Here is a 26,115-nt window from a genome sequence, read left to right as displayed (position 1 = left end):
GATGGTGTCCTTTGAGGTATAAAAGTTTAAAATTTTGATGTGGTTTGCTTTTTTTCTTTTGTTGCCTGTGCTTTGGGTGTAATATCCAAGAAATCATTGCCAGTTCTAATGTAAACTTTTTCTCCTATGTTTTCTGCTAAAAGTTTTACAGTTTAGGTCTTTGTATTTGATCTGTTTTAAGTTAATTTTGCACATGGTGTATAGTAAGTCTTCAACATCATTCTTCTGCATGAGGCTATCCCATTGCTCCAGCATCATTTGTTGAAAAAACTGTCATTTTCCAATTGAATGGTCTTAGCATCTTTGTCAAAATCAATTGACCATATATGGGAAGGTCTATTTCTGTGCTGTCTATTCTATTACTATGGTCTTTATGTCTGTCTCCACCACTGTTTTGATTATCATAGCTTTGTGGTAAGTTTTAAAATCAGGAAGTGTAAGTCCTCTAACTTTTTTCATCTTTTTCTAGATTGTTTTGACTAATCAGTGTTCCTTGAGATTCCATATGAATGGCATTAAATCTGTGTATCACATTGGGTAGGTAGTATTGGCATTTTAACAATATTGTCTTCCAATTCATGAACACAGATGTCTTTCCATTTATTTGTGTCTTCTTTAATTTCTTTCAGCAACATTTATAGTTTTTAGTGTACAAGTCTTTTGCCTCCTTGGTAAAGTCTGTTCCTAAGTATTTGATCCTCTATAATGCTATTATAAATGGAATTATTTTCTTAATTTCCTTTTTTGATTGTTCATTGTTAGCATGTAGAAAAATAACTGCTTTTCATGTGTTGATTTTGTATCCTTCCAACTTTGCTGAATATGTTTATTAGTTCTAACAGTATTTTTGTGGAATCTTTAGGGTTTTCTACATATAGAATCATGTCATCTGTGAACAGAGATGGCTTTACTTATTCTTTCCCAATTTGAGCTCCTTTTATTTCTTTTTCTTGTCTAACTGCTTTGGCTAGAACTTGTAATACTCTGTTGGATAGAGTGGCAAATGCAGGCATCTTTGTTTTGTTCCTGATCTTAGGATACGTTTTTCACTCTTTCACCATTAGATATGCTGTTAGCTGTGGGCCTATCATATATGGCCTTTATTATGTTGAGACAGATGCCTTTTATTCTTAGTTTGTTGCGTATGACTGAGATGTAACTTAACATACCATACAATTCATCCACTTAAAGTATACAATACAGTGTTTTTTAGTATATTCACAGGGTCCTTACACCTTTTTTACCCTCTGCTTATCTCAGACTGGTTGGATAATAGTTTTCATGTGCATGAAGACTTGCTGGAAGGTAGAAGGCTGCATCTTTTTGTAATTTTAGAACATCATACTTTTGGAATAATGTCACCCATTGTTTGAAGAGTTGGGACTCATTTCTTTTGAACACCGACTCAGTGCTGACTTCATATGAATATGCAACTTAGGCTCCTGTGGGGCTGCTCCCAGTGTCATTGACACCTGCAGGTGACATAGCTCCCAAGTGTGGGTAATGGATCCTCTGGGTGCTTTACCCTTAGTTCATCCACTTGGATCTGCAAGTTGACCCTAGAGTTTATGTAAAGGCTTCCAGGCCATCCACTGGTAACCACTATCCCATCTATGGGGCAGAGAGTTTATAGGAGGGTGTTGAGGGCTAGCTTCTGGAAAAGGCTTCCACAGTGCAGAAGCCTAAGCAAGTTGTGTTTGAATACTTGTGCCTTAGTAGTTCCTCATTCCCATGGAAGCTTGTGGAATTAAACTCTTGTTGCTGTGGCCAAGCTGTTTGACCTTCCCTATTTGCATTGACCTTAAGTGGTCAAGGGTCATCTAGGAAACATGTGCTCCAAACACAAACCCTCATCTTAGTGTCAGGAAGCCTGCATGCCAGGGATGGGATAACATGTAGTATTGAGCAGAGGCTCAGGCCCCTCCAAACAGGGCAGGGTAAGTGGGTCGACATCCAAGTCAGGGAAATCCCTGGTTATGTTGTACATGATTATGTTGATTAATGACTTCAGGGCAGTTGAGGTCATTTGCTGCTTGGTCAGCTGAGGCATTAAGAGAATAGAGACCAGCTTTTGGTGGCCTCTACCATATAAAGTAAGGAAGCTGATTATTTGGGCTGCTGTTTTTCCAGGAAAAAGTACAGGTTTTAATCTAATGGGAATCCTGCCAGCAGTCTTACACAGCTTCTCCCAGTGGTTCTTCAAGGTCCTTTTTTGGCAGGAGGTAGCAGGCAGTTTGAGAGCCTGGGTCCTTTGAACTGTGCAAGTCCCTCTTTGAAGTGCTGTTCCTTTCCCTTCCCTCCTCTTTCCCCTAACTTCTGCAGGCCAAGTTATCAGGGTCATGTGTTGGTTGGTGTCCTTTCCTGGTTCCTGCCAGCATGATGGGGTAGCTGGTTTCAGAGGAAGATGTGTGGGTCAGAGCCTTCCTTCCTTGCTTGATCCGATCTTTATTTGGATGGTAGAGGCTGCTCCCCCAAAGCCCAGTGGCACAGCCAGCCAAAGAAGGGCAAAGGGGCATTACTGTAGATGAAGGACTTGCAGAGACAGTAGCACCATGTTGTGGGAACTCTGGTAGTGGTAGAAACAGGTACATAGGTGCATGGAGCATATCAGGGGTAAAAAAGAAATAGTCCAAGATGGGGAAATGTATGTGGAAGTGTTCCTTGCAGAATCATTTACAGTAGGGAACAGTTGGAATGTAAATGTATAGCCACTTGGAAGTGGTCAAAATAAGACAACCCTGTGTAATTGCTTTAAAAAACATTTTTTTGTGTGTGGTAAAATATACATAACAATATTGACCATTTTAACCGTTTTAAAGTGTAAGTTCAGTGACATGACCTGCAACCATAAAGTTAAACCTCAGCCCTCTTAGTTGGTGTTTTTAGTATTCTAAGCTTCTCAACTACCTGTTGGCACTCACATGTAGTTGATATCAGGCATCATGTGTGAGTTTCTACTATTTTACTCTTAGAAGGTAATGACTTGTTTCTCATATTTAAGTTCTTGGGGAAATACCTGTTTCCTTGTACACTATAAACAGGCTAGAAAACCCTGTTCATTTCCTTTTCTTTCTTTTTTTTTTTTACATGTATTTATTTTTGATAGAGACAGAGCACAAGTGGGGGAGGGGCAGAGAGAGAAGGAGACACAGAATCTGAAGCAGGCTCCAGGCTCCGAGCTGTCAGCACAGAGCCCGACCCAGAGCTTGAACTCACAAACCATGAGATCATGACCTGAGCCGAAGTCGGACGGTTAACCGACTGAACCACCCAGGTGCCCCTGTTCATTTCCTTTTCTGGCCTGCCCACTCATGAGTGCCACTGAGACATCTTTGACAGAGGTGTGCAGCATGGGCCCTGCCTTGCTGTGGGTAGCTTAGTTGTTTAGGTACCTGAGTAGGAGGAGTGGGGGGGGGTGTCTCTCAGGGACTTAAAACACCCTCCCCCTAACATTGGATGATCAAGGAGGTCAGCAGTGAATGTATGCAGTGAGGGTAATGAGTTTGGAGATACCCAGAGAAGAAGCCCCGTGGGAGGGGTCTTGACAATCCTGTGTAAAAGTACATTACATGGCTGTGCTTTTTCCATGTCTTGGTCCTTGTTGAAGAGTGGCATGTCCCCATGGGCTTGATCTTGTATTGCTCTGCCACGTACAGGATTAAACTACTTACCTTAGGCACTTCTTAGGGACAGATTCCACCACCTTAGCCGGAGCCAGAAACCAAGGGACTGGAAGCAGTGATTTCAGGAAACTTTCCTCTGAAACTGAAGGCAGTGGTTCCTGGGTACAGATACCACCTCTTGTTTCTCCAGCTACTTAAGGCATTGAGATGATTTTCATTAGAAAATCAAAATGTGGGCCCCCTGGGTGGCTTAGTCAGTTGGGCATCTGACTCTTGATTTTGGCTTGGAGTCATGATCCCAGGGTCGTGGGATCGAGCCCCATGTCAAGCTCCATGCTGAGTGTGGAGCCTGCTTAAGATTCTCTCTCTTTCTCTTCATCTGCTCCTGCCCTAATTGTTCTCTCTGTCTGTCTCTCTGTTTCTCTCTCAAATTAAAAAAAAAAAAGAAGGAATCAAAATGTGAAGGTTCTTTAAGAACCACTAGTGTGTTAAGAGTAACTATATTCATTGCTTGTCCTATTTTTCTTTTCCCAAGAAATATTTTAGAAGGGAGATACATAATCATTTGCTAACAAAAACTTTTATGTGTGTGATTTTTTTGAAGGTACATGGGAATAGGACTCTCAGCTCAAGGCGTCAACATGAACAGACTTCCTGGTGAGTCACTGGTTAAGAGAATATTTGTTTTGCTCTCCTTATCCATTCTATGATGAGAATCATGGTGGCAGCCAAGAAGCTAGAGAGAGCTTTTCTGGCTGCCCACTCAAAGCTAGGCCATTGGGTGGAAGATCCTGAAAGTTGGCCATGGCTGGGATGGTATGGGCTTCCATTCCAAAAAATTAATTGGCAAGTGATTGTCATTCATAGAATTTGCAGTCAAAACCAAGCAACCTGAGCTTGCTCCTAGTGGGGATATGCCTTAGTAGCTCTTCCTCCCATTGACCTTTGACCAGCCTGGGACTCTGGCAGCATATATGGAGAGGAAGGCTGTTGCCAACACTGGCTTTTTTGTTATTTTACCATATTAATGATCAGAGTCTTTAAGTGACCTCCCACTTGGGTTACAGTTGAGGCAGTTTCTTTCCTTTTTTTTTTTTTTTAAATGCTTATTTATTTTGAGAGAGGGAGAGAGAGCATGTGAACAGAGAGGGGCAGAGAGAGAGAGAGACACAAACACACACACACAGAATCCCAAGCCGGCTTCTTACTATCAGCACAGAGCCCGATGCAGGGCTTGAACTCATGAACTGTGAGATCATGACCTGAGCCGAAATCAAGAGTTGGACACTTAACCGACTGAGCCACCCTGGCGCCCCGAGACAATTTCTTAATAAATAAGAGGATTTGTGCAAGACTTAGGTTGGCAGTCAGCAACCTCAGATTTGAGGAATGCTCTGGGCCCCACAGATAGTCCTTCTTTACTACCTAAGCACCCTTTCAGCTATTTTCTGCCCAGTGGCTCATGCCTAATCCTGGGCTGTGTATAGTTGAGGTGATAGAAACCTCTCCCAGAAGCTGATGAGTTCCAGAACATGCTCCTAAGTCCATTTGTCCCTTCGGTGGCATAAGTGACACGGTACAAGCTGCCCCAACACCAGCATGGAGACAGGCAAAGTCCCTATGTTTTGGCCCTGGCCCTCTCTAGTATTTGTGCCTTGGACACAAGAAGGCAACTGTTTTTTTTCCAAAGAGAGAGCAGCACTTAAACGTTTCATCTTTTCCCATCTATGTTTAATATCACTCACAGATTTTTTTTCTCATTGACTAATTTCAAGTACTTGAAATCTACACTTATTCAGGATTCAGCTAATTGTCAGGAGTCTGACATTTTTTTAGCTTTGATCTGAGTAAAAACTGTCCTTGAGTTATTAACCAGAGTGCGTGTGGCATGTTTGGCTTTTGTGTAGCATGCAGCTGTGATCTTTGTTACGTAAGCCACTGGCCTGGGCTGACTACATGTGTCTATAGTGTTTGTAGCTCCGCCTCTTAGTAACCAAGGAGCTTAGAAAAATAATTCCCCATCAAGGGTAAACTGATTGTTAATCTTTTTCGTATTCCAGATGTGCTCTTTGAACTTTTGCACTGCTTTAGTGGCAGAGAAAAGAGGCTTTTATAGGCTTTCATACAGAAGTAACTATTATAATCAGTTATTACACGGCACTTAAGCAACCATGAACACTGACTGGTTAAATGAATTTTTGTTAATCCACAGAAAAGAATACAATGCCTCCATGAAGAGAATGAGGAAGCTTTTTAGGTACTTATTTGGAGCAATCTCTAGAATGTATTGTTAAGTTGAAAATATAAGGCATAGAACAGAATTTAATATGCTACCAGATATGTAAAAATAAAAAAGGCAAAATGACCATACCTATACCTGCTTGTACCTGTACCTGCTTGTACATGCGTAAGATACCTTTGGAAAGTTACAGGAAAACTTGTAGTATTGGCTGTCCCTTGGGAAGGGACAGGGTGGCTAGAGATAGGACTGGGAAGGAAATTTTTCACTTTCAAAGTTTTCAAATTTTCTTTCTTGTGAGTATATTATCTGTTTAAATAGAAATAAAGCAAAATGAACAAAAGCAAATGCCTTTCTATCAAGAAGTCTTGATGTCTGTCTTTCAGGTGGTTTTGGAGTGCAGTCTTTTACCATGTGCTAGGCATGGTATTGTAAGTTCCACATTCGCATCCTTCTTTAGTAAGAACCGTTTTTGCATGGCTCATTGGGTTTGGGATCCATGGAGTGGAGCAGATTGGGGGTGGGGAGTGCTTCAAGGTCTACCTGGGCTGATCTGAATCTCTTTTGAGTTGGAGCCATATGGAGCTGGCTTGGTCTGTTTGCCTTGTTCATAAGATGGGGTTTTTGACTCCCTCTGGGCCTGTTGGAGGCCAGCTGCTGATCATGTGCTTTGACATTGGTTTTTCTTGTTTTGTTTTGTCTTTTAATGTTTATTTATTTTTGTGTGTGTGAAAGAGAGAGAGAGAATGAGCAGAGGAGGGGCAAAGAGATAGGGAGACAGAGGATCCGAAGTAGGCTCCAGGCTCTGAGCCATCAGCACAGAACCTGACGTAGGGCTTGAACTCGCAAACTGACTGAGCCAACTGACTGAAAGTTGGATGCTTAACTGACAGAGCCACCCAGGAACCCCTTGGTGTTGTTAATACAACATTGTAGGGAAATCCATTTTGGGCCCTTGTGAAGTTAGACCCTGTCCAGGCACAGGGTGTGGGCCAGTAGGGAGAAGGGGCTTAGAGACAGTGGATGAGGTGTTAATCCCCACACTAACACATCAGGAGAGTTGGCACTTTTTTTAGCATCCCTCACTGGTGGATGTCTTGTTTGGCAAGAGAAAGGGGCCTCTGTGGGTATTGCTTCTGTTTTCATTTCACTCTGCCTGCCAGCGCCTGAGGGCTTTCCTTCCTGCCCTGATAATCTCCCTGATTATTCCTTAAGGTGGAAAGTAAGAATCAGATTGCAGCTAGATAGGGATTCTTCCTGGGAAGGATGGATACCTCTGGCTTTCCCAGGTTACAGGGCTGGCTAAATGGCTGGGCAGAGCTAGTACTGGACAGATGTAGGGATAGAGGGGTGGCACTCTTAGGAATGATGGTGGGCCTGCCATTGTTCATCTCATTGCTGGATTTGGAAGATGAGAATCCCCTTTGGCACTTGCCATTTTCTGGGATCACTTTTTTCTTTTTTGGTGGGGGGGTGTTAATGAGCATACATCCTCCATAACTGAAAGTATCATCATTCATGAACAGTTGGACCTGAAAGTACTAGCATGTATTCCAGCAGGGACATGATATGGAGGATGACAGTAACTGAGGCCTTTCTGCCAGTTACTTCTGATTTCTAAGAGACCCTTGGTTGCAGTGAAGGCTATTTAGACTGTTTGGATGTATGGATGGTAGGAGGGGAGTGATGATGATGGTCTAGGCTGGGTCTGGAATTTGAGACTTTGGTGTTAACTTCAGATGAGATGTTTGAGGGTATATGTACCTTCTTGATAGATACAGGTGTGTTTGGTGGAGGGTAGTGGTTGGGGTGGTTACTGCAGCTTCAGAGTGGTGTTGAGAGACAAATAGGAGTTTGCCAGGTGGGTCTGGGTACAGTAAGGCCTGTGAGTAGATCTATAAGTTGTCTAGTGCAATGAGATGGCTTCCTGGTCACAGGATGAACCCGTTGAGGGAAGAGTCTTATGTTCCTCGTCAAGGGGACTGGACATCTTTATTTAAGGAGTGCGGGCTGCAGGAGTATTTTGAGCATAGACAAATGTGATCAGATTTGCTAATTGTACAGGAGACCTTCTAGAGGGGTAGAGGCTGAGCTTGGCCTCCTGGGCAGTAAGAACTGTTAAGAGCTTAAGCATGTGATGGGACTTCAGGAGGTGCTAGATGATGGTTTAAAAAAAAAAAAAAAAAAAAGGATTCCTTTCCCTTATTCTGAAATATTTAACTGGAAGCATTTAATCAGAAGTAAACAGTTATATTTATAAATGCCTTAAGTGTGTATTTTGAGATAACACAGTATATCATGTTTAGTTAAGAAGACTCCTACTAGGTCATTGGGAGGGGTTCCTTATTTTCATGGCTATATGTAGATTACTTTCAATTTGTAAGTTTAGAAAAATTTATCAGTGAATCCGTCAGGGCTGAGTGATCTTTGGGGGAGGACTTTTTTGAAAAACTCCCTTCCTGTCTTGTTAGCTTGTTCACGTAACTTTCTTGTGGCATCACTTTCAGTATATTGTGCTTTGGCCATCTGTGATTCTCTTTATAGGAAAATGGCTATGATTTTGATTAATTATCAAAACCTATAAAAAATCTCCATCATCTTTTAGATTAATTGAATCCATTTTGTTAATAAATTTTTTTTAATGTTTATTTTTGAGAGAGAGAGAGAGAGAGAGTGAGTGCAAGCAAGGAAGGGGCAGAGAGAGAGGGAGACACAGAATCCAAAGCAGGCTCCAGGCTCTGAGCTGTCAGCACAGAGCCCATTGTGATGCTCGAACTCATGAACTGTGAGATCATAACCTGAGCCAAAGTCAGACGCTTAACTGACTGAGCCACCCAGCACCCCTTGTTTATTTTTAGAGAGAGAGAGAGCACGCGTGAGTGGAAGAGGGGCAGGGAGAGTGGGAGACAGAATCCCAAGCAGGCTCCACACTCTCAGCGCGGAGCCAGATATGAGGCTCGATCCCACGAACCGTGAGAGAGGAAGAGAGGGAGAATTCCAAGCAGGCTCCATGCTGCCAGCACAGAGCCCAACTTGGGGCTTGAACTCAATGAAACTGTGAGATCATGACCTGAGCCTCAACCAACAGTCGGATGCTTAAGTGAGCCACCCAGGCACCCCGATTCTGACTTTTCTATATCCTTGCCAATACTTGTTATTTTCTTTTTGTTTGATGTCCAAGAAGTATTTTTAATTTTAACTTTTTAATATTTTAGTTAATATTAACAGTGTTAATATATATTACTTATATATAACATCCAGTGCTCATCACAACAAATGCCCTACTTAATACCCATCACCCACCTAGCCCATCTCCCACCCTCCATCAACTCTCAGCTTGTTCTCTATTGTTAAGAGTCTCTTGTGGTCAGGGCACCTGGGTGGCTCAGTCAGTTAAGCGTCTGACTTTGGCTGAAGTCATGATCTCGTGGTTCATGGGTTCGAGCCCTGCTCTGTGCTGACAGCTCAGAGCCTGGAGCCTGCTTTGGATTCTGTGTCTCCCTCTCAGTCTGCCCCTCTCCCCCCCACCTCAAAAATAAATAAACATTAAAAAGTCTCTTGTGGCTTCTTTTCCTTTCTTTTCTCCCTCTTCCCATATGTTATCTGTTTTGTTTCTTAAATTCCACATAGGAGTGAAATCATATATTTGTCTTTCTCTGACTTATTCTGCTTAGCGTAATACATTCTAGTTCTGTCCACATCATTAAAAATGACAAGATTTCATTTTTTGATGGCTGAGTAATATTCCATTGTGTGTATGTACTGTATGTGTATATATACACATACACACGTACACTACATCTGTGTGTGTATGTGTATGTGTATGTATATATGCATACATATACGTATGTACGTATACACACACACACTACATCTTCTCTGTATGTTAGGGCTCAGTGTTGTTGAACCAACTATAGGCTCACATTTAGTCATGTGAGGAAACAGACCTTTAGGGTTGTGGTCAGCTTGTGGAGCAGTATGTAACTCAGTGGTTAAGAGCATGGACTCTGGAGCCACCCTCTGCATTTGTATCCTGGCATCCCGAGATAAGTTACTTAACTTCTCTGTGCTCAATTTTCCTTATCTGTAAAATGGGAGTGATATTAGTACTTAACTCTTACATGGAATGGTTATGAGAATTTAGTGAGTTAATTCCTATAATGTGCTTAGAATAGTGCCTGATAAAAAGAGGGGTACTGGGGCACCTGGGTGGTTCCGTCAGTGAAGTGTCTGACTCTTGATTTCAGCTCAGGTCATAATCTCACCCTGCTTCGGGCTCTGTCCCGAGTGTGGAACCTGCCTAAGTTTCCTTCCTGTCCCTCTTTCCCTATCCCATATGCATGGGGTGGGGGGAGGGGGGGCTTTCTAGTTCCCCCGCTTTCCCCCCCTCAAAAAAAGGGGGAGCATGCATGTTAGCTTTTGTTGTAATTGAAAAAAAAGTATTTTTTTCTACCTGAGGAAGAAAGTATCTATACATTTAAAATTTTTTTTACAGGAGTGCCTGGGTATCTCAGTCAGTTAAGCATCCGACTTTGGCTCAGGTCATGATCTCATGGTTTGTGGGTTCGAGCCCTGTGTCAGACTCTGTGCTGACAGCTCAGAGCCTGTTTCGGATTCTCTGTCTCCCTCTCTGCCCCTCCCCCACTCATGCTTTGTTTCTCTTTTTCTCTCAAAAATGAACATTTAAAAATTTTTTTTAAAAATAAAGTTTTCAAATGTTTGTATATCAGAGTACAGTTAGATGTAATTGAAACAGTATTTTCTGTCAGTGCTTGTGTTTTCTGTATTTGAGTAACCATGTTTAGTACCTGCTAGCTGGACTTGAATTATGGAGGGTGAAGATGGTACAGCAAACAAAGTCAGGAAGTTGGTATTTCAAGTATTTTCTTGTAGGCTTTCCTTTACTGGCTCAGCCAGGACATCTTTGCCTCTAGGGCTGTCACGAGTAGAGAATAGCCACTCTAGGGGTCTCACTTAGCCCTGGGGCAGATGATAACAGAGAGTACCTCTTGTATGAGATTGTGGTGGTCGGACTTTCCCAGGAGCATATGGACATGCCTTAGCTTGCATGGTTAGAAGTTTCTGTTGGAAGATGTGGAACTTTTGATGTTTACCTTTTGTAAGACTTTTTGGCCACTGTTAAGTGTGAAACCAAGGAACACTTGTGGTCCAAAATAAGAATGTCAGAATCCTTGGCCAAATGCCTTGAAAGCAGGGCAGGATGATCTATCTACAGGCAGGTGAGTACCTGCAGCCCAACCCTCCCATCATTGAGCTGGCAGGAAGCAGCATAGACTGGGATCCCTGGATTGAAGAAGCAAGGAGAAAAAGTCAGGGTTGTGGATAGAGTTTTGGGCTGCTTCTAATCTTGGGTGCTTTGAGGGGGGTGAGGATGGGATAGATCTTCCTTTTGTGCCTAGCCCCATCTGCCTCATAGCTGGGCAGCTGATAATTTCCTCCTTGCCATTTCTGTGGAGGAGGTAGGTGTTTTCTTGGAGTGGCATATATTACCTTAATTACTGCAATCCTACAAAGGAGAACCCTTGGGGCACACTTTCTTCGAACTGTTGTAAAAGAAGCAGCTAGAAGAACCACAGCTGGGGACTGGGGGTGGGGGAACATGTCTCCTGAAGCAGATGGCACCTTGCAATGAGGCCCTGGTAGGGGGGTTGGAGGGTAGTAAGGGGACTGTGTGCCTTGCTCCCACAGGATGGTCATGTTCAAGTAAGCATCTTTTCCCCCACCTAGGGCTTGCCTTGCCTAAGCCTGCCCTGAATGGTCTGTTAGGAGCATGTCCCTGGGACTGTTTGTGTCCTGATCTCTGTGGCTGGGGCCTGATTCTACTGGGTGGGACACTTTCTGCAAACAGCTGATATTTCGCATTTGCACGTGTCATGGGAGAGGAACAGCAGATAGCAGAGAAGAGGGCAGAACATGGGTGTTTGTGCCAGGTTCACAAGTACAGAGGCTAGCCCCTGTCAGTGTGACAGGCACTGACAATAAGTAACAAGGTGTTCAATATCCTTTCTTTCTGCCCTCGTATCTTGCAGCATAAGGTGCCTATTCAGAGCAAATATCAATAGCAGTGGCTTTGCTCAGTCCCTCCGTGAGTCCAGTTGGGTGAATTGAACCATCAAAGCCCCACTGGAAATCTGGGTGTGCCTTCTCCTAACCCTGGTAGAGCACCTGGGAATAGTCCTCTGCAACACTGGCATGATTGTAGATACCATACAAGCCTCCCAAGTGAGTACCAGCTTAGGCTGGTAAAGGGAAGAGGCTGACTGGTGATGGCCTTGCAGTTCAAGCCTATAAGGTGCCTCAAAGTAGCCCTGCCTAGAAAAGTCAGGCAGCCAGGAGATTCTCTGAAACCAGGGGAACAGCTGCTCAGGACCGCAGCTGTGGGAAGAATAGGTTGGGGTTTGTGTGCATGGTGCTGCCCAGCCCCTCACTGCCTTGATCATTTTGTTTTGTCTCTGTCTGAGATATCCTTGGAAAGTGACCTGGAGGGGAGTGGAGGGGTAGATACCCACGTTCCACTGGGAAGTCCAGAGCAGAGGGTGGTTTGACAGTTGGGGCCCAAGGGCCAGGTAGCTGTACAAAATCCCTGGTGGTTTCCATAGATGTGAATGGTGCCAGTGCTTTAAGACCCACCGTAGTCCCTACTGCAGAGCTGCTTTCATGTAAGAGGCTCTCTGCTTCCCTGCCACTCCTTCCTGAGCCAGCAGTGGCCTTGGCCCCATGGCCAGTTGAATCATGGTCCTTTTCTGTGGGCCTCTTTTCTCACTCACAGGAAGACCTGTATTAAGTTCTTTGAGGTAACAGGTTTCATCGACAGCAGAAGGGCCAGCTCTGAAACCTGAGTTTGTCAGTGTCTGAAAACAGAGATTCTCAAGTGTCCTCTGGTGTGGTTGGAGCCTGGGGCCACATCAGGGTGGAGCTGAGTGTAGACTAGTTACTGCTCAATCCCTTGCCTTACTAGTGTTGGGCAGGAATCTGTATCTAGGGGTCCTGGAAATACTGTACTACTATGCCTGAGTCTCTTTTTGGGAAGGGTTTTGCACATGCCGTCTCTCAGGATCTGGCAATGTGTGCAAAGTCACAGGCTCCTACACTACCAAGGGTCACCCATCCACTGACTTTCCCCTGAGGTTCAAAAGAAGTTCAGTGGAGACAAGGAGAAGCCAAACCTGGCTCCAGAGGAAAGATACCAAGGTCTCAGAGCTGAGCTTGCTCCTCAGTCTTGTGGGACAGTGCTACACCTTTCCATAGCCTGATTCAGCATAGTAGATGACAGACCTAGCCTGTCCTGTGGGATCCTGAGATACAGGCCGGTAGCTCTGTTAGATATGGCAGATACTACTTGAGCCATATTCTAGCCAGACCCAGCAATACCCGTCCTGGCTTCCCTGGGCCTCCCCTGGCCATCAGGTATCTGTTTCTTTTGGGGTAGAGAAAAGGTATGACTCATGGAAGGCTGCTTTTATGCAGGTGCTGGCTATGTAGCCTCTCACCTTGCCCATGGTTTTGAGCTGACACCTGTCCCTATCTCAGTATAGGGCCTGGGTACCCCTGCGAGGGCAAGCTCCACCTGGTATCAGTCCCTGGTGTCACCAGCTACCTACCTGCAGAGAACCTTTTTCTCCTGCTCTCCTTACCTTGACTTCCATGCTGAGCAGACCCCCAGGGTATCCCTGACCCCTCTGGCCTGGAGCCGCCAGAGGCATAGCCCTAGGGTTGTGTGGATCCTGTTCCTTGGTTCCATGGTTCTGAGAGCTTGGGGTAACAGCCATGTGAGTACCAAAATGGACCCTCTGTAATGTCACTACACTGTCTGCTGAGTGAAAAGATCTCTTTTGCTTTCCCATTGTCCATTGCTGAGCTGCTCCAGGCAGTGGATCCTATCATATTTTTTAAAGATACTTGAGGTTTGGGGAAAAGCATTTATCTGATGGATTCCAGGGAGGGATGCCTCTGAGGAAGTGACCATCTTTGAGAAGCAGCCCTGCCAGGAGGTCTCCCAAGGCACATGTGCTCTCTCTACAGCAATCCCAGGCTCAATAAGCACCCTGGCCAAGCTAGTCCAGCACCTTTCCTCCATAGCCAGTCTCATAAGTGACATTTTGAGAGCCACCGGGGATGGTTGTTGAGCTCTGTCAAGTGCTCTGAAGGCCAGATGGCCTCCCCGGGAAACCGGGGACAGGCAAGAGTGGAGCAGGCCTGGGGCTGCCATTGCTGGGTGTTAGTTAGGAGAGGTGGGTGGTGACCAGTTCCATCCCTGCTTGCTCCCTCAGGGAAGAAGGAAGTACGAAGTCTGAAGTGCCTAGGATTCACCATGGAACTGGTATTAGAAATGGAGAGGGAAGAGAAATTCGAGGGTGAGTGCCTCCTTTGGGCTGGTATTCCCTAGCCATTCTTGTTTAATTCTCTCACCAACCCTGAAAGAGTTCAGTCAAGAGAATTCAGCGGGCCAAGTGATAGAACTGGGATTCAAACCCAAGTCTGTCTAGTCCCAAAGCCCAGTGGTGACTGGGACCCATTTCTTCGGGAGAGATGGCTGCCGTGGTGGCATGGAGGCCAAGGCTCAGGCTTACTTTGTGAGGCGTGGGCTAGACTCTGTGTGCTGGCTAGCCACAGGCCAGGACTAGAACCTCCTGGGCAGGCACAGCACCAGCCCGCTTCCAAGATTCTGTGTTAATGTGCTGAAGATGCAGAAAGAAGTCTTTCTACTTGGCAGTGGGAGTCCTCTCCAATTGCTAGCTTCTTGGGACTAAGGCCCCTGACATGTCCTGGCAGATGGAAGTTGCAGTGGGTGGGCTCCTGGAGCAATTGTGTTGGAGTCCCTGGCACCCCCATGGGAGTCTTCTACCTCCAGGTCATTGTAACCAGGGATGGCATCTGGGAGTGCCAAGATGATGAACCATTTCCTTTCCTCAGCCGCCCCCACACTTCTGTGATAGAGACTTCCCCTCTGAGTGATCATGGAAGGGGAAGTGGGTGGTGCCAGAACATCGGAAGTGGGCACCTAGGGCTCCCTGGCCCAAATGTGGCTTGGCTTCCCCTTGCATCACTGGCATCTAATAGGTGTCTGACATGGCAAGGGGTAGGCTTTTCTGTGTGGGCACCCATAGGCTGGCTACCCATTCATTCTCTCTGGGAGTGTCAAGGCTCATTCTCTTTGGAGAGGGAAGAATGATTAGTTGGGTGGCTCTTCTGTCAGAGTGTTTTCCCCATTGTATGGTCTCAGCTATCCTCTGACTCAGAGACACCTGGATCTGACTTCCTACAGGAGGGTGTGGTGGTCCAGGCAGCTGTGCCCCCTTGTTTTCTTCTGGCCCTCACCTCTCATTGTCCTCTCAGACAGCTCGTTCCAGCCCTGTGATAAATGTGACAACTCTCATTCCCGGGCCTATCACCCCAGCTTCACACCAAGCCCATCCAAAGAGGGTGATTGCTCCTGCTGCCAACTTAGAAAGCTGCTGACTTTGGGTCCAGAAGTTCTGTTTGGGGTTCTCTTCTGAAGCAGAGGGTGGTGGGGCTGGAGGGGAGGCTTACCCAGAGGTGTGGGAGTGACCATAGCTGCTGGACACTCTTAATGGGGAAGGGGACTTAGAACCATGGACTCTTCCAGAGCTGGCAGAGGTATTTACATCTGCTTCCTTGTTTCATAGATGAGAAAACTGAAAGAAGTTAAATGACTTACCCAGGTGTAGAGCCAGGTCTCCAGCCTATCGGTAGTCCTCTTGCCAGGACCCAGAAGTAGCTTCATCATTAGTCTGTGTAAGTGGGGGCATGATGCAGGCAGACAGCTCTAATTGCTTTGCTTTTCTTACAAAGAAAAATGACAACAAAACTCCTTACACTCAAGCCTAGGATTGCCCACAGGCAGTGTGTCACAATATGGTCTGATCATTGACAGTCTTGTATTTCAGGCTTCTTGCCAGCCCTTGACTACATTTCCCTTTTTATTTCAACAAACATTTCTTGAGCATGTACTCTGGGCCAGGTGTTATGCAAGGTGAACAAAAAGATGCTTAGATGTGGCCCCGATAGCCAGAGAACTTTGGTTGCTTCAAGGGAGAGAAGCCCAGGGCGCCTGGGTGGCTCACTTGGTTGAGTGTCTGATTCTTGATTTCGGCTCACGTCATGATGCCAGGGTTATGGGATCGAGCCCTGCATCAGGCTCTGTGCTGAGCCTGGAGCCTGCTTAAGATTCTCCCTCTCCCTCTCCCCAGCTTGCTCTTCCTCCCTCTCCCTCTCTCCCTCTCTCCCTCTCTCCCACTCTCTTAAATAAATAAAATGATTTAAAAAAGAAAAAAAACAAAAAGGAGAGAAACCCATCTCTAACCAGCTGGTCAGCCAGAATTCAGGCAGGGCAAACAGAGGAGTGAGGTCTCAGGGATTCAAATGCTGTCTTGGACTTTCTTTCTCTGTCTCTTTCACCTGCTTTGTGCTTAATAGTTTTAGTCTGTCAAACTGGCATTCAACATAAGATTGGAACAATGGCAGCACAGAGCTTTGAGACCCACTCTCCTCCCAGCATCCTTGTAGAAAAATCAGGAAGATCTCTTATTGATCCAGTTTGGGTCAGGGAGGAGGAATTACTAGGATTAGTAGTCCACCCTGGAGACAGAATTGGTGTGGGGGTGGGGGGGGTACTTCTTAAGAGAAGGTGAGTACTATCCCCTAAAGAAAGGGGGCTGGCAGGCAAATCCTAGCACTCCTTGTTCACCTACCCTACTGCTTGTTCTTGCAGCCTTGGGGGAGGGGTGACAGGAGGCTTTGTGCCCAGGATGGAACTCATCCAGATACCAGTAGGGAGTAGTGTTGGACAGGTCAGCCAAATCTGGAGTTCAGAAACCTTGTAGGGGTTACGTGAAGTGTTTTCTAATGGAGCCCAGTCTTTGAGGAACTCACACTGTTCCACTTTCAGAGCATCTTCCTTTTTCCTGAGATTGAATTGTGGGCCACCTCAAGAAGGAGGAGGTGGTAGCTTCACCCTTGTGGGTACCTGCTTGGTACACACCTGAATGTCCCTCAGAGGAAAGGAGAATTGAGCTTCTGAGAATGTTATCTACAAGACCACAAGCTTTCATGTAGCCTCGCAGTGACTCAGTTTTCTCAACCTTCAGATGGGGATTATTGTACCTGCTGATTGGTTAGAGACTCAGTGTTTCTTCTAAGTAGATCTTAGGGCTCTTTGACCACGCTAATTGCTCCCACCTCACTTGGTAGAGAAGGGAACCTAGGTCCAAGGAAGTGAGTGACTGCCGAGGAACTGCCATCTTGGAGGGACAGGGCTGTATCCAGGACCAGACTGCAGAAGGCTTTCAGGCCATACTGCTGCCCTACCACCAAGGGTGATAGTGTCTCTTTCTAATAGAGGCCAGACTGCCCTCTGCAGTACCCTAGATTGAGACTGACAACCACAGACTATCTACAGAATGTGCAATGGCAATTTGACCTTGGCCTTGTTGGTTTGTCTCCTGTCTGCCTGATTCCTCAAGAATGGCAGGAGAAGTACCTGCTCCTTTCTGCTGTACAGCTTCTCAAGGCCTGGGGAGAAGTTTCATTGAGAGCGGGGTAACTTAATCCGTTTAGAGTAACTTCGTGCCCTTTAACATCTCTTCTTCTATTTTGAGCATCTAGTGCCTTGCTCTGTGTTTGCTCTGCCCTTTCTAGTCTTTGGTCTGAATTTTTCACCAGAAGGAAAAACAGGAAGCCATTGTATCAAGACAACACAGTAGGAAAATCCTCCATTGACTTCATTTAAAATTTTCTGTTTATGCTGTTTGTTTCATGAGTGTTCCCCATCACAATTTTGAGTGTCTGGGATAAGCCACAGTCATTTCACTGGCCTTGTATAGCCACCCACCTACTCAAACTTAACATGTCCAAAAGGCCTGCTCCTTCTGTTAGTAGGTGGTACTACCATTCACCCTTTTGTCCAGGACAGAAACCTGGGAGGCATCCTTGTTCGCTTTCAGACCAGCAGCACACACATCCAGGGAGTCCTGTCAGCTCTGCCACCAGTCTTCTTAAATCTCTCTCTGCTCCAGCCCAACTGGCCGCCTTTTCCTGTTTTTCAGACATGCTGAGCTCATTCACTTTACCCCTCAAGTTCTTTTTTCTTTTTTTGTTTTAAATGTTTATTTATTTTGAGAGAGAGAGAGAGTGAGGAAGTGCATGCGCACACATGCAGGGGAAAGGCAGAGAGAGGGAGATTGAGAACCCCAAGCAGGCTCTGAGCTGTCAGCACAGAGCCCGATGCAGGGCTCACGAACCTTGAGGTCATGACCTGAGCTGAAGTCAGATGCTTAACCGACTGAGCCACCCAGGTGCCTGAAGTTCTTGTTTCTGATTTTCTCATCAAGCATGCCTCTGCTTAGGGATCACTCCTCAGCAAAGACTAACTTGACTACTCCATCCCAGTTAGTCCCTATCCCCACTCCCTTTTCTAGCCCATCACCTTGCTTTGTTTCCTTCAGAGCATGTTTTATCTACCAGGTGTTTTCTTGTTTGCTTATTGGTTTACTTATATATTATGTGTTCTCTGCTGCTTCTCCACCTCCCACCACCCCGTTTGTCAGCTCCATGGAATTGGCAGGCCTTTGTTAGCTAATTGGTGGCAAGTGGGTTGGTTGCTCTTCCTTTCCAGAGAATGAGAAGGTAGCACAGTGGCCCTAAACCAAATTGCTGCCACAGCTGTTATTACTGAATGAGGTGTATAACATTCCGTTTTTCACCCCAGGCTGCCTTTCATATGCATACATAAACACTTTCTGTACATACTTTCTGTATTTAATTGTGTTTGGAAAAAATATCGGTTATAAAAATGATAGCTCCGAATGAAGATACATTATAGGCCTGTGATTTTCTTGGAAAAGCTTTTAACTTCATGGCACTTTGAGGAGCAAGAGACAAGGAGCTTGAGGTGTTGATTGTTTTACACTGATCGTTCCAGATGCTCAGTAGGTTCTTCTATAGCTATAAGGGACCATATTGGTTTTCTGTTGCTGCTGTAATAATAATAGTGACTTAAAGTAATTGTTTTAGGGGCATCTGGATGGTTCAGATGGTAGAACATTGGACTCTTGATCTTGGAGTTGTGAGTTCAAGCCTCACGTTGGGTGTAGAGATTACTTAAAAACAAAATCTTTAAATAAATAAATAAAATAATCATTTTACAGTTCTGAAGGACAGAAGTCCTAAAACCAAGATGTCAGCAGGGTAGCATTCTTTTTAGAGACTCTGTGGGGAGAATCTGCTTCCTTGCCTTTTCTGGCTTCTAGTGTCCACCTACATTTCTTCACTTGTGTCCCCATCTCTCCATCTTCAAAGCCAACAGTGTAGCATCTTCCAGTCTCTCTCTGCCTTCACATCACCTTTTCTGACTAGACCCTCTTGCCTCTCTCTTACAAAGACCCTTGTGATTGCATTGCTTCTCCATCCAGATAATCCAGGACAATCCACTCTCCCATTTCAAGAGCCTTAATCACTTCTGCAAAATCTTTTGTACCATTAAGATAGCATATTCACAGGTTCTGGGATTAGGACATGGACATCTTTGGGAAGCCTTACTCAGTGTATGACAGGGACTATGCATTTTCTTCCTCTGGGTAAATCTATATAAATGGTAAGTGATTTGGGAATTGAAAACAAAAACAGGAAAACTTAACCTATTTTCCAGACAAACCAAGATGATGGTGAATCTTAAATCAATTCTAAGTAAATACTTTTTTTTTTTTTTATGAAGCTCTTCAGGTTTTTTTTTTTTTTAATTTAAAATCCATATTCATAGCTCTATGGTAGTTTTTGTCAAAATAATTACATAGTTTATTTTTGAAGAAAACTATTCAAAATACTTAAATTTCTGTATTAGGTCTTTGGAAATGTAAGCCTCTGTTGTTTTGGTGACAGTTATTGAGCTCCTATACATGGCAACAAAAATAGCTTCCAGATATCCTTGAGTCATTGACTTAAGTAGGAACTGGTTCTTTTGGGCAATTTCACTATTTTTGATGGATCACATGGCTACATTTTTATTAAAATTGTTAGAGTAACTACCGCCTCAATCTGAGAAAGCTAAAACAAGGAAAATTTTCTAGTTCAAGTCTTGTACCTTCTAGCCAGTAAAATCTGTATACAAAATCTGTCATGCAGGGTCATCCTTGTGTGAGAGAGAAATGGGCTAAGACTGGTCACTACACACAAACACACAGACGTGTGTATATGCATGTGTACCACCTCTCAGACTCCTGACATCCTGGGCACTGGAGGAACTTGTGATGAGATCATGTAGACCCTGCGTCAGGGAACTCCTGTCTTGGCCAAGGAAGATAGACAGGGACAGTCCCAGGACAAGTAACTACTGGTGACTGGAAAGGTTCAGTAGGATTCAGGATTGATCAGGGATGTGAGCAGTGTGCCAGGGCTAGGGGGAGGGGGGAACCAAACAATGTTATGGAAAACAAAGGAGCAAGCGTTGGGGTTGGATCATGATGCACTGGCACAAAGGGAGGACCCAGTGGGCATGAGCAGCTGTGGGCATGGTTCTGAGAGGGCGCATAGGACAGCAAGCAGCTCTCCCTAAGGATTCTTTGGGGAGGGCTAGAATGGGCAGTGGCTTTCCTGGGCAGTGTTCTCCCACAGCCACATGGCCTCAGGAGGTGGTGAGTGGTGGGCTTGTCTTTAGGGAAATCTTTTCTGCTCAAGCAGCATTGAGGAGAGCCACACCTCTGCCCCTGGCATCCCAGGCCCCTGGAGCAAAGTTTGGTCTCTAGTAGCTGTAGGGCTCTATAGCAGAGCAGCCCATCCTGGGGGATTCCATGCTGAGAACTCAGGCCTGTGGCCTAAAGTCAAGTGCTGCTATCTTTGGCTGGATCATATGTATGTTCTTTATATGTGAGAAGCGGGGCTTTGTGCTTAGGAAGCCTTTTTTCAGTGGGCACTGGGTGGAAGTGTGTGTTCTCGTCAGCTGGCTGTGGCTGCCTGGTGAGGTGGGAAGGTGGGGCCTCCCTGGAGAGCAGAGACTGCCAGCTGTAGCCTTCAGACAGGAGGCACCAGTACCTTTGTCTTCCTCTAGGGCTGGGGTCTGGGCCTTGCCCCATTTCTGGCCTGACTCACTGCAAGTCAGAAATCCCAGGTCCACAGCTCCTTAAAACCAGTGCATCTGACCACTGTCTTCTGGTGATGGGATAGGGGCTTGGGGACAGTTTTACTGCCTGAGTGGTTACCACCTCAAATGAGACAAGACACATGACAGGAAGGATGTGGGTTTTGGAATCTGAAGATTTGGTCAAATCCCATTTCAACCATTTCTCAGCTTTGCGGGCTGGTGACCAAGGCCCCCAGTCTCTTGATGAGGTGGAAGTGGCAGTAACTGTTGTGCCACACACACAGGGTTATTGCTGTGCTGCTCTCTTAACAGGTTGTCATGTTGTGGTCAGTGACTGTGTTGCATGTGGGAAGCCCTTGTGCTCCGTCTGGAGGATCTAGGAGGGGAGCCAGGGGAGGCCTTCTGTGACTGGTGTGGCATGTGGATGTGGATCCTGAGGCAGGGGAAGCTGGTGGGCATGCCCAGGGTCACCAAGTACAATCTGAGCCAGACCTAGAGGGATGATTGTCACTTTGGTCCTCACTGCTGTTCAGCTGGCACCCCTTCATTTGTAGCCTTCTGTGGCCCAGAGGAGCGGCTGCTACTGCAGCTGCTGCTGCCAGGAGCCATAGAGCCTCCTGTGTTGAAGCCTGAGAGAGGCATTGCCTATGGTAGCCTCATCATCCTACCTCTCAGGGCAGCAGTGGGCATCCCTGTGCCCGAGGAGAGCTGCTTCCCTGAGGCCAAATGATCTGTGTACTCACCAGCAATAGAAAGGCCCCACCCACCCTTGGGGTTAAGGAGCTTAGAAGTTGGGTTGGTGCCCAGAGCAGCACCTTATCCCCTGAGCCAGGCAGTCCCAGTGTCTCTGGAGAATGGGAAAGGTGAGAACAGAGCCTGGCTCCAGACCTTGGGCTTTCTAAAGCCAGCTCTGGCAGTTCTCACAATAGTTTCCTTCTGATTGGTGGAAAGCTATTAGGAGGGGAGCAGCAGGTCTCTAGGTCCTGTACCCGCTAGTGAGAGCCGTTCAGCTTTGGCCTGCTGCCCACTGTGGGTTCTGGGGAAGCTTCATTTAACCAGGAACCAGGGTTCCTGGCTGAAAAGACATGAAAGCTCAGGGTATACAAGGCTTGGGATGGATACTGTGATTATGAAGGACACCTTGCCCTTGAGCTCACCAGTCCAAATGCAGGGCAGAGTTTGGGTTCCAGGGTGTGGTCAGTTCTACCTCTCCAGCCTTGTCCTGTATCTCCCATGCCAACCAATGGCCCTGTCATCCATCTGTTTTCACCCACATACCTTTGCTTACAGCCTGCTCATACCTCCCTACCCTCTCCCTACCCGCCTTTCCTCACCACGCACATACTTACACACACTGAGAATGTTTGAACCCTGCCTTTCTTTGTGAGCCACTCAGATCCTTAAGCACTCTGCCCCTCTGGAGAGAGCTTCCCTACCAGAGGAGAACATCTACCCATGCCACTTGGGGGTGGGGGGAGGGGAAGGATGTGCTTAAGTATGTTGACATGGGCATGCTGCTCAGACCCCAAGAAGGCAGCAGAGGCTAGGAAAGCTATTTGGAGCGGCTACTTTGGGGAGCAGACCTGCTTGTCAGCCAGTCAGGCTTGCCTACCCTGTGTGGGTCCTGGCTTGCCATGGCTCTGTGAGCTCGACTCCTATTCCTTAGCCAAGCAGGCAGGCAGGCAGGTCCCTCTGTAGCTCACACCCTCTGGTCCCACCTGTGCTCATGACTTTACTGTACTTCTTCCCGGAATGACCTTTTTCACTCTTTTCCCTGTACCAAAGTGTGGTGCACTTCAGAGGTGTCACTTTTGCTCTCACTATTTCTATTCAGGCAGGAAAAAGAAATAAAAGACATGCAGAGTAGAAAGCAAAAATACAATTGTTTTTATTTCTCAGACAGTATGTTTAGAAATCCCAAAGAATCTTCATAAAAGCTCCTAGAACTAATTGGTGAGTTTTACAAGGTTTCAGGACACCAGGTGAATATATACAAAGTCAAATACATGTGTGTGTGTGCTTAATAGCTTTATTGAGATAAGATTTTATGCCGTAAAAACCACCCATCTAAAGTGTATAAATCATGGGCCCATGGGTGGCTCAGTTGGTTAAGTGTCTGAATCCTGATCTCAGCTCAGATCTTTTTTTTTTTTTTTAATCTTTAAAAAATGTTTATTTACTTATATTTGAGAGAGAGATAGCGGGCAGGGGAGGAGCAGAGAGACGGGGGGAGACAGAGAATCCCAAGCAGGTTCTGCACTGTCAGCGCAGAGGCCGATGTGGGCCTCGAACTCACGAACCATGAGATCATGACCTCAGCCAAAGTCAAGAGATGGTCGCTTAACTGACTGAGCCACTCAGGCATCCTGTCTCAGCTCAGATCTTGATCTCAGGGTTGTGAGTTCAAACCCTGCATTGGGGTCTTTGCTGGGTGTGAAGTCTACTTTAAAAAATAAAACTAAAAACATTAAAAACAAAAAAAAAACCCTGAAAGGTCAGTTGAAGCCCCCTCTCCATCATGAGACTTTCTCTGACCGCTTCCTTGCCGTGTGCATGGCCTTCTGGTAAGTCTTTTCCAGGTCAGTCATGGTTTTGGTTCTTGTTAACCACAGGTTGGCCCCCTTGACTGCTTCAGCTACTCAGGGGTGGTGACCTGCTGGAGTCACTGCTCCTTTGGCGTAGCCAGAACCTGTCCACAGTCAGCTCTGAGAGTCCAAGAGTACTGACTGAGGTGTTGGCAGGCTGGGGAGAAGGGCTCAGACCCAGGCAGGCTTCTGTGGCTGTCTCAGGCACCTCCACTCAGCTGTTGCTATTCTCTTCCCCAACAGGTTGGGATAAACATTCCTATGGTTACCACGGCGATGATGGGCATTCGTTCTGCTCCTCTGGGACTGGCCAGCCCTACGGTCCCACATTCACCACAGGAGACGTGATTGGCTGCTGTGTCAACCTCATCAACAGCACCTGCTTCTACACCAAGAATGGCCACAGCCTTGGTGGGTGCACAGGAGACCTTAGAGGGTCTGCCCTGTAGAGCCACTTTGGTTGGTGAGAGGCCTAAGGGGAGGCTTTAAAGCCAAAGCAATGCCACTGATGCTCTCCTGAGCTCTGGGGAACTGCAGCCATTTCCAGGCATTGGAGCCCTGCCAGGTGTGAAGGGAAGGTAGCAGTGGTGCTTCCTTTGTTAATCCATCCATTTAGCAGCATTATCAAGCCCAAGGTCAGTGCTGAGAAAGTAGCAATGTCATGGTCATGCTCCTGGCCTGTGTGACACTTGTTGGAACAGGTTTTGGAATTCATAAGAAGTGTGAGGGGCCCGAGTACATACCTGACAGTGGTCGGGGTTTGCCTGTGCGTGGCCTGGGCCCTGACTTTGCCTGGCCCTTCCAACATGCAAGATGCTGGTTGCTATGGAGCGAGCAATAGGAGGTCTGCTCTAGTACAGGAGGTAAACAGACAGGCTGGAATCAGGTGGAGCCAGGTCTCTTCTGGCCTTTTCACTGGTTAACAGATAGCAACCTGGACAGAGTTATATTTTAAAAGGTCCTTTGGTATAACTGCAAAAGATGGACTGACTGGAGGGAGGGCCTGGGGAAGAGGTTGTGATGTGTGCAGGGCATGGGGAACAAACTTGATAAAGGCCAGGGTGACCCAGCAGGTTTTAGTGACAGATGCAGTGCACTAGCAAGAAAGGAGGATGGGAAAGTGGCTGGATAGTGGTGCTTTCGAACAGGATCAGGACCCAGGAGGAGCAGCAGTCAGTGGAGGGAAAGGGGGCCCTGGAGGATCTCTTGGAAGAGCAACCCTGTACATGTGAAGAGATTTAGGATAAAAGCCTGGGAGATAGAGGGACATTGGCTATTGTGATGCCTTGTCCTACTGAGGCTGACTGGTATATGGTCCTTGAGTAGTGAGAGGAGCCTTTGGCCACAGTGGCCCTGAGGTAGTGCCTAACTGCTGGGCTTGCCTGCTTGGGTTTGCAGAGGTCTGATCTGGTAGAACCGTACCAGCCAAGCTGGCCACAGGCCTTGTCTAAAAAGAGAATTGGACATTTTACTTAGAAGCCTAACTTCTAGGAGGCCTGCATCCCTGGCCTGAGGGGCAGTAAAAAGATGGCTGTCAGTCCCCACAGAGACAACTTCTGTGTGGGTTCTCCATGAGATGAAACTGGGCTGAATTAGGGAACCTGAGTGGGAGTTGGGTTTGCTGGAGGCTGGGTGTCCAGGAGTCAGCATTCCTCAACAGGACAGATAGATGCCAGAGTGGGCAGCCAAGAGCATAGCACAGACACTGTAGAGGGGACCCAGGTGCATATCCAGAGAAACCCTCCTCTGAAATCCATAGCCACCTAGCTGTAATTGCATCCAGCTGGCATCCAGCTGGTGAGCAAGCATTTAGGGGCAAGGTCTCAAGATGTCTTCTTGATCCCCACTCTGCTCTCTTACTACAGCTATTTCCTGGCTCTCTTTCTGCTGTCTCAGGGGCCTCTGTTGTGGGTTCTTATTCTTTACCCAGGCCCCCCTGTACCTGTCCCAGTCTCGGTCCTTCCCCTCTGCTCTGGATACCTGCCCTCATCACATCCCTCCAGGTTGTCCGCACTTTGCTTGGAGCATGGCACCTGCCATGGGATGAAAAGTTTGGGACATACCCTGCTGTCCTCTCTGCACCTTCAGCTCCTTCATCTGGGCCCTACATGCATGCCAAGCCTCTGAGCTCTTTGTCAGTTGGGTCCCTAGTTCCGTAAGGAACACAGCCACCTTAATGTCAGCCCAAACCCTCTCATTCTTTTTAAACTCTTTTCTCCCTATTTCATGCGTTGTATAGACCTCCTTCAAGACCTCACTCTGCTTATATTTAAACTTCATGTAGGAGTCTGTTGCCTATTTTTCTGGCCTGTCAGGATCTTCTATGATCTTCCTTGTTCTTTCCCAAATATTTGATAGCCTTGTCAGCATTGTGTTAACCTAAAATTTGATAAATATGTTTATGTATGTTTTCATTAAGGTCTTGATAAAAAATAATGGAGGAGGACAGGCTGAGATTTGAGCCCTTCAGGATATATTAAGAATCACTTTATTGTGTTAGTTTGAAACTTGTGTTTTCTGTCTTGTCCACGAGGATGTTAGAGAACTTATTAA

General features: G+C 46.2%; 1 protein-coding gene across 8 annotated transcripts in view; it reads left to right on the top strand.

Moving 5' to 3' along the window:
* RANBP10 (RAN binding protein 10) overlaps nt 1-26,115 on the top strand; it is a 61,020-nt gene that overhangs the window by 19,802 nt on the left and 15,103 nt on the right. For 2 of the 8 annotated variants that reach the window (XM_042970166.1, XM_042970168.1), the window contains 3 exons: nt 4,228-4,280; nt 14,154-14,237; nt 23,806-23,973. In XM_042970166.1, the coding sequence (XP_042826100.1) occupies nt 4,228-4,280; nt 14,154-14,237; nt 23,806-23,973 (305 nt within the window). The other 6 variants (XM_007090400.2, XM_042970170.1, XM_042970167.1 and 3 more) reach the window with 5 other exon arrangements.

This window comes from Panthera tigris, chromosome E2 (assembly GCF_018350195.1).
Source record: "Panthera tigris isolate Pti1 chromosome E2, P.tigris_Pti1_mat1.1, whole genome shotgun sequence".
NCBI classification, from domain to species: Eukaryota; Metazoa; Chordata; class Mammalia; order Carnivora; family Felidae; genus Panthera; species Panthera tigris.
The sequence above is the reverse complement of the archived record's forward strand: the minus strand, read 5'-3'. Positions and strand labels throughout refer to the sequence as shown.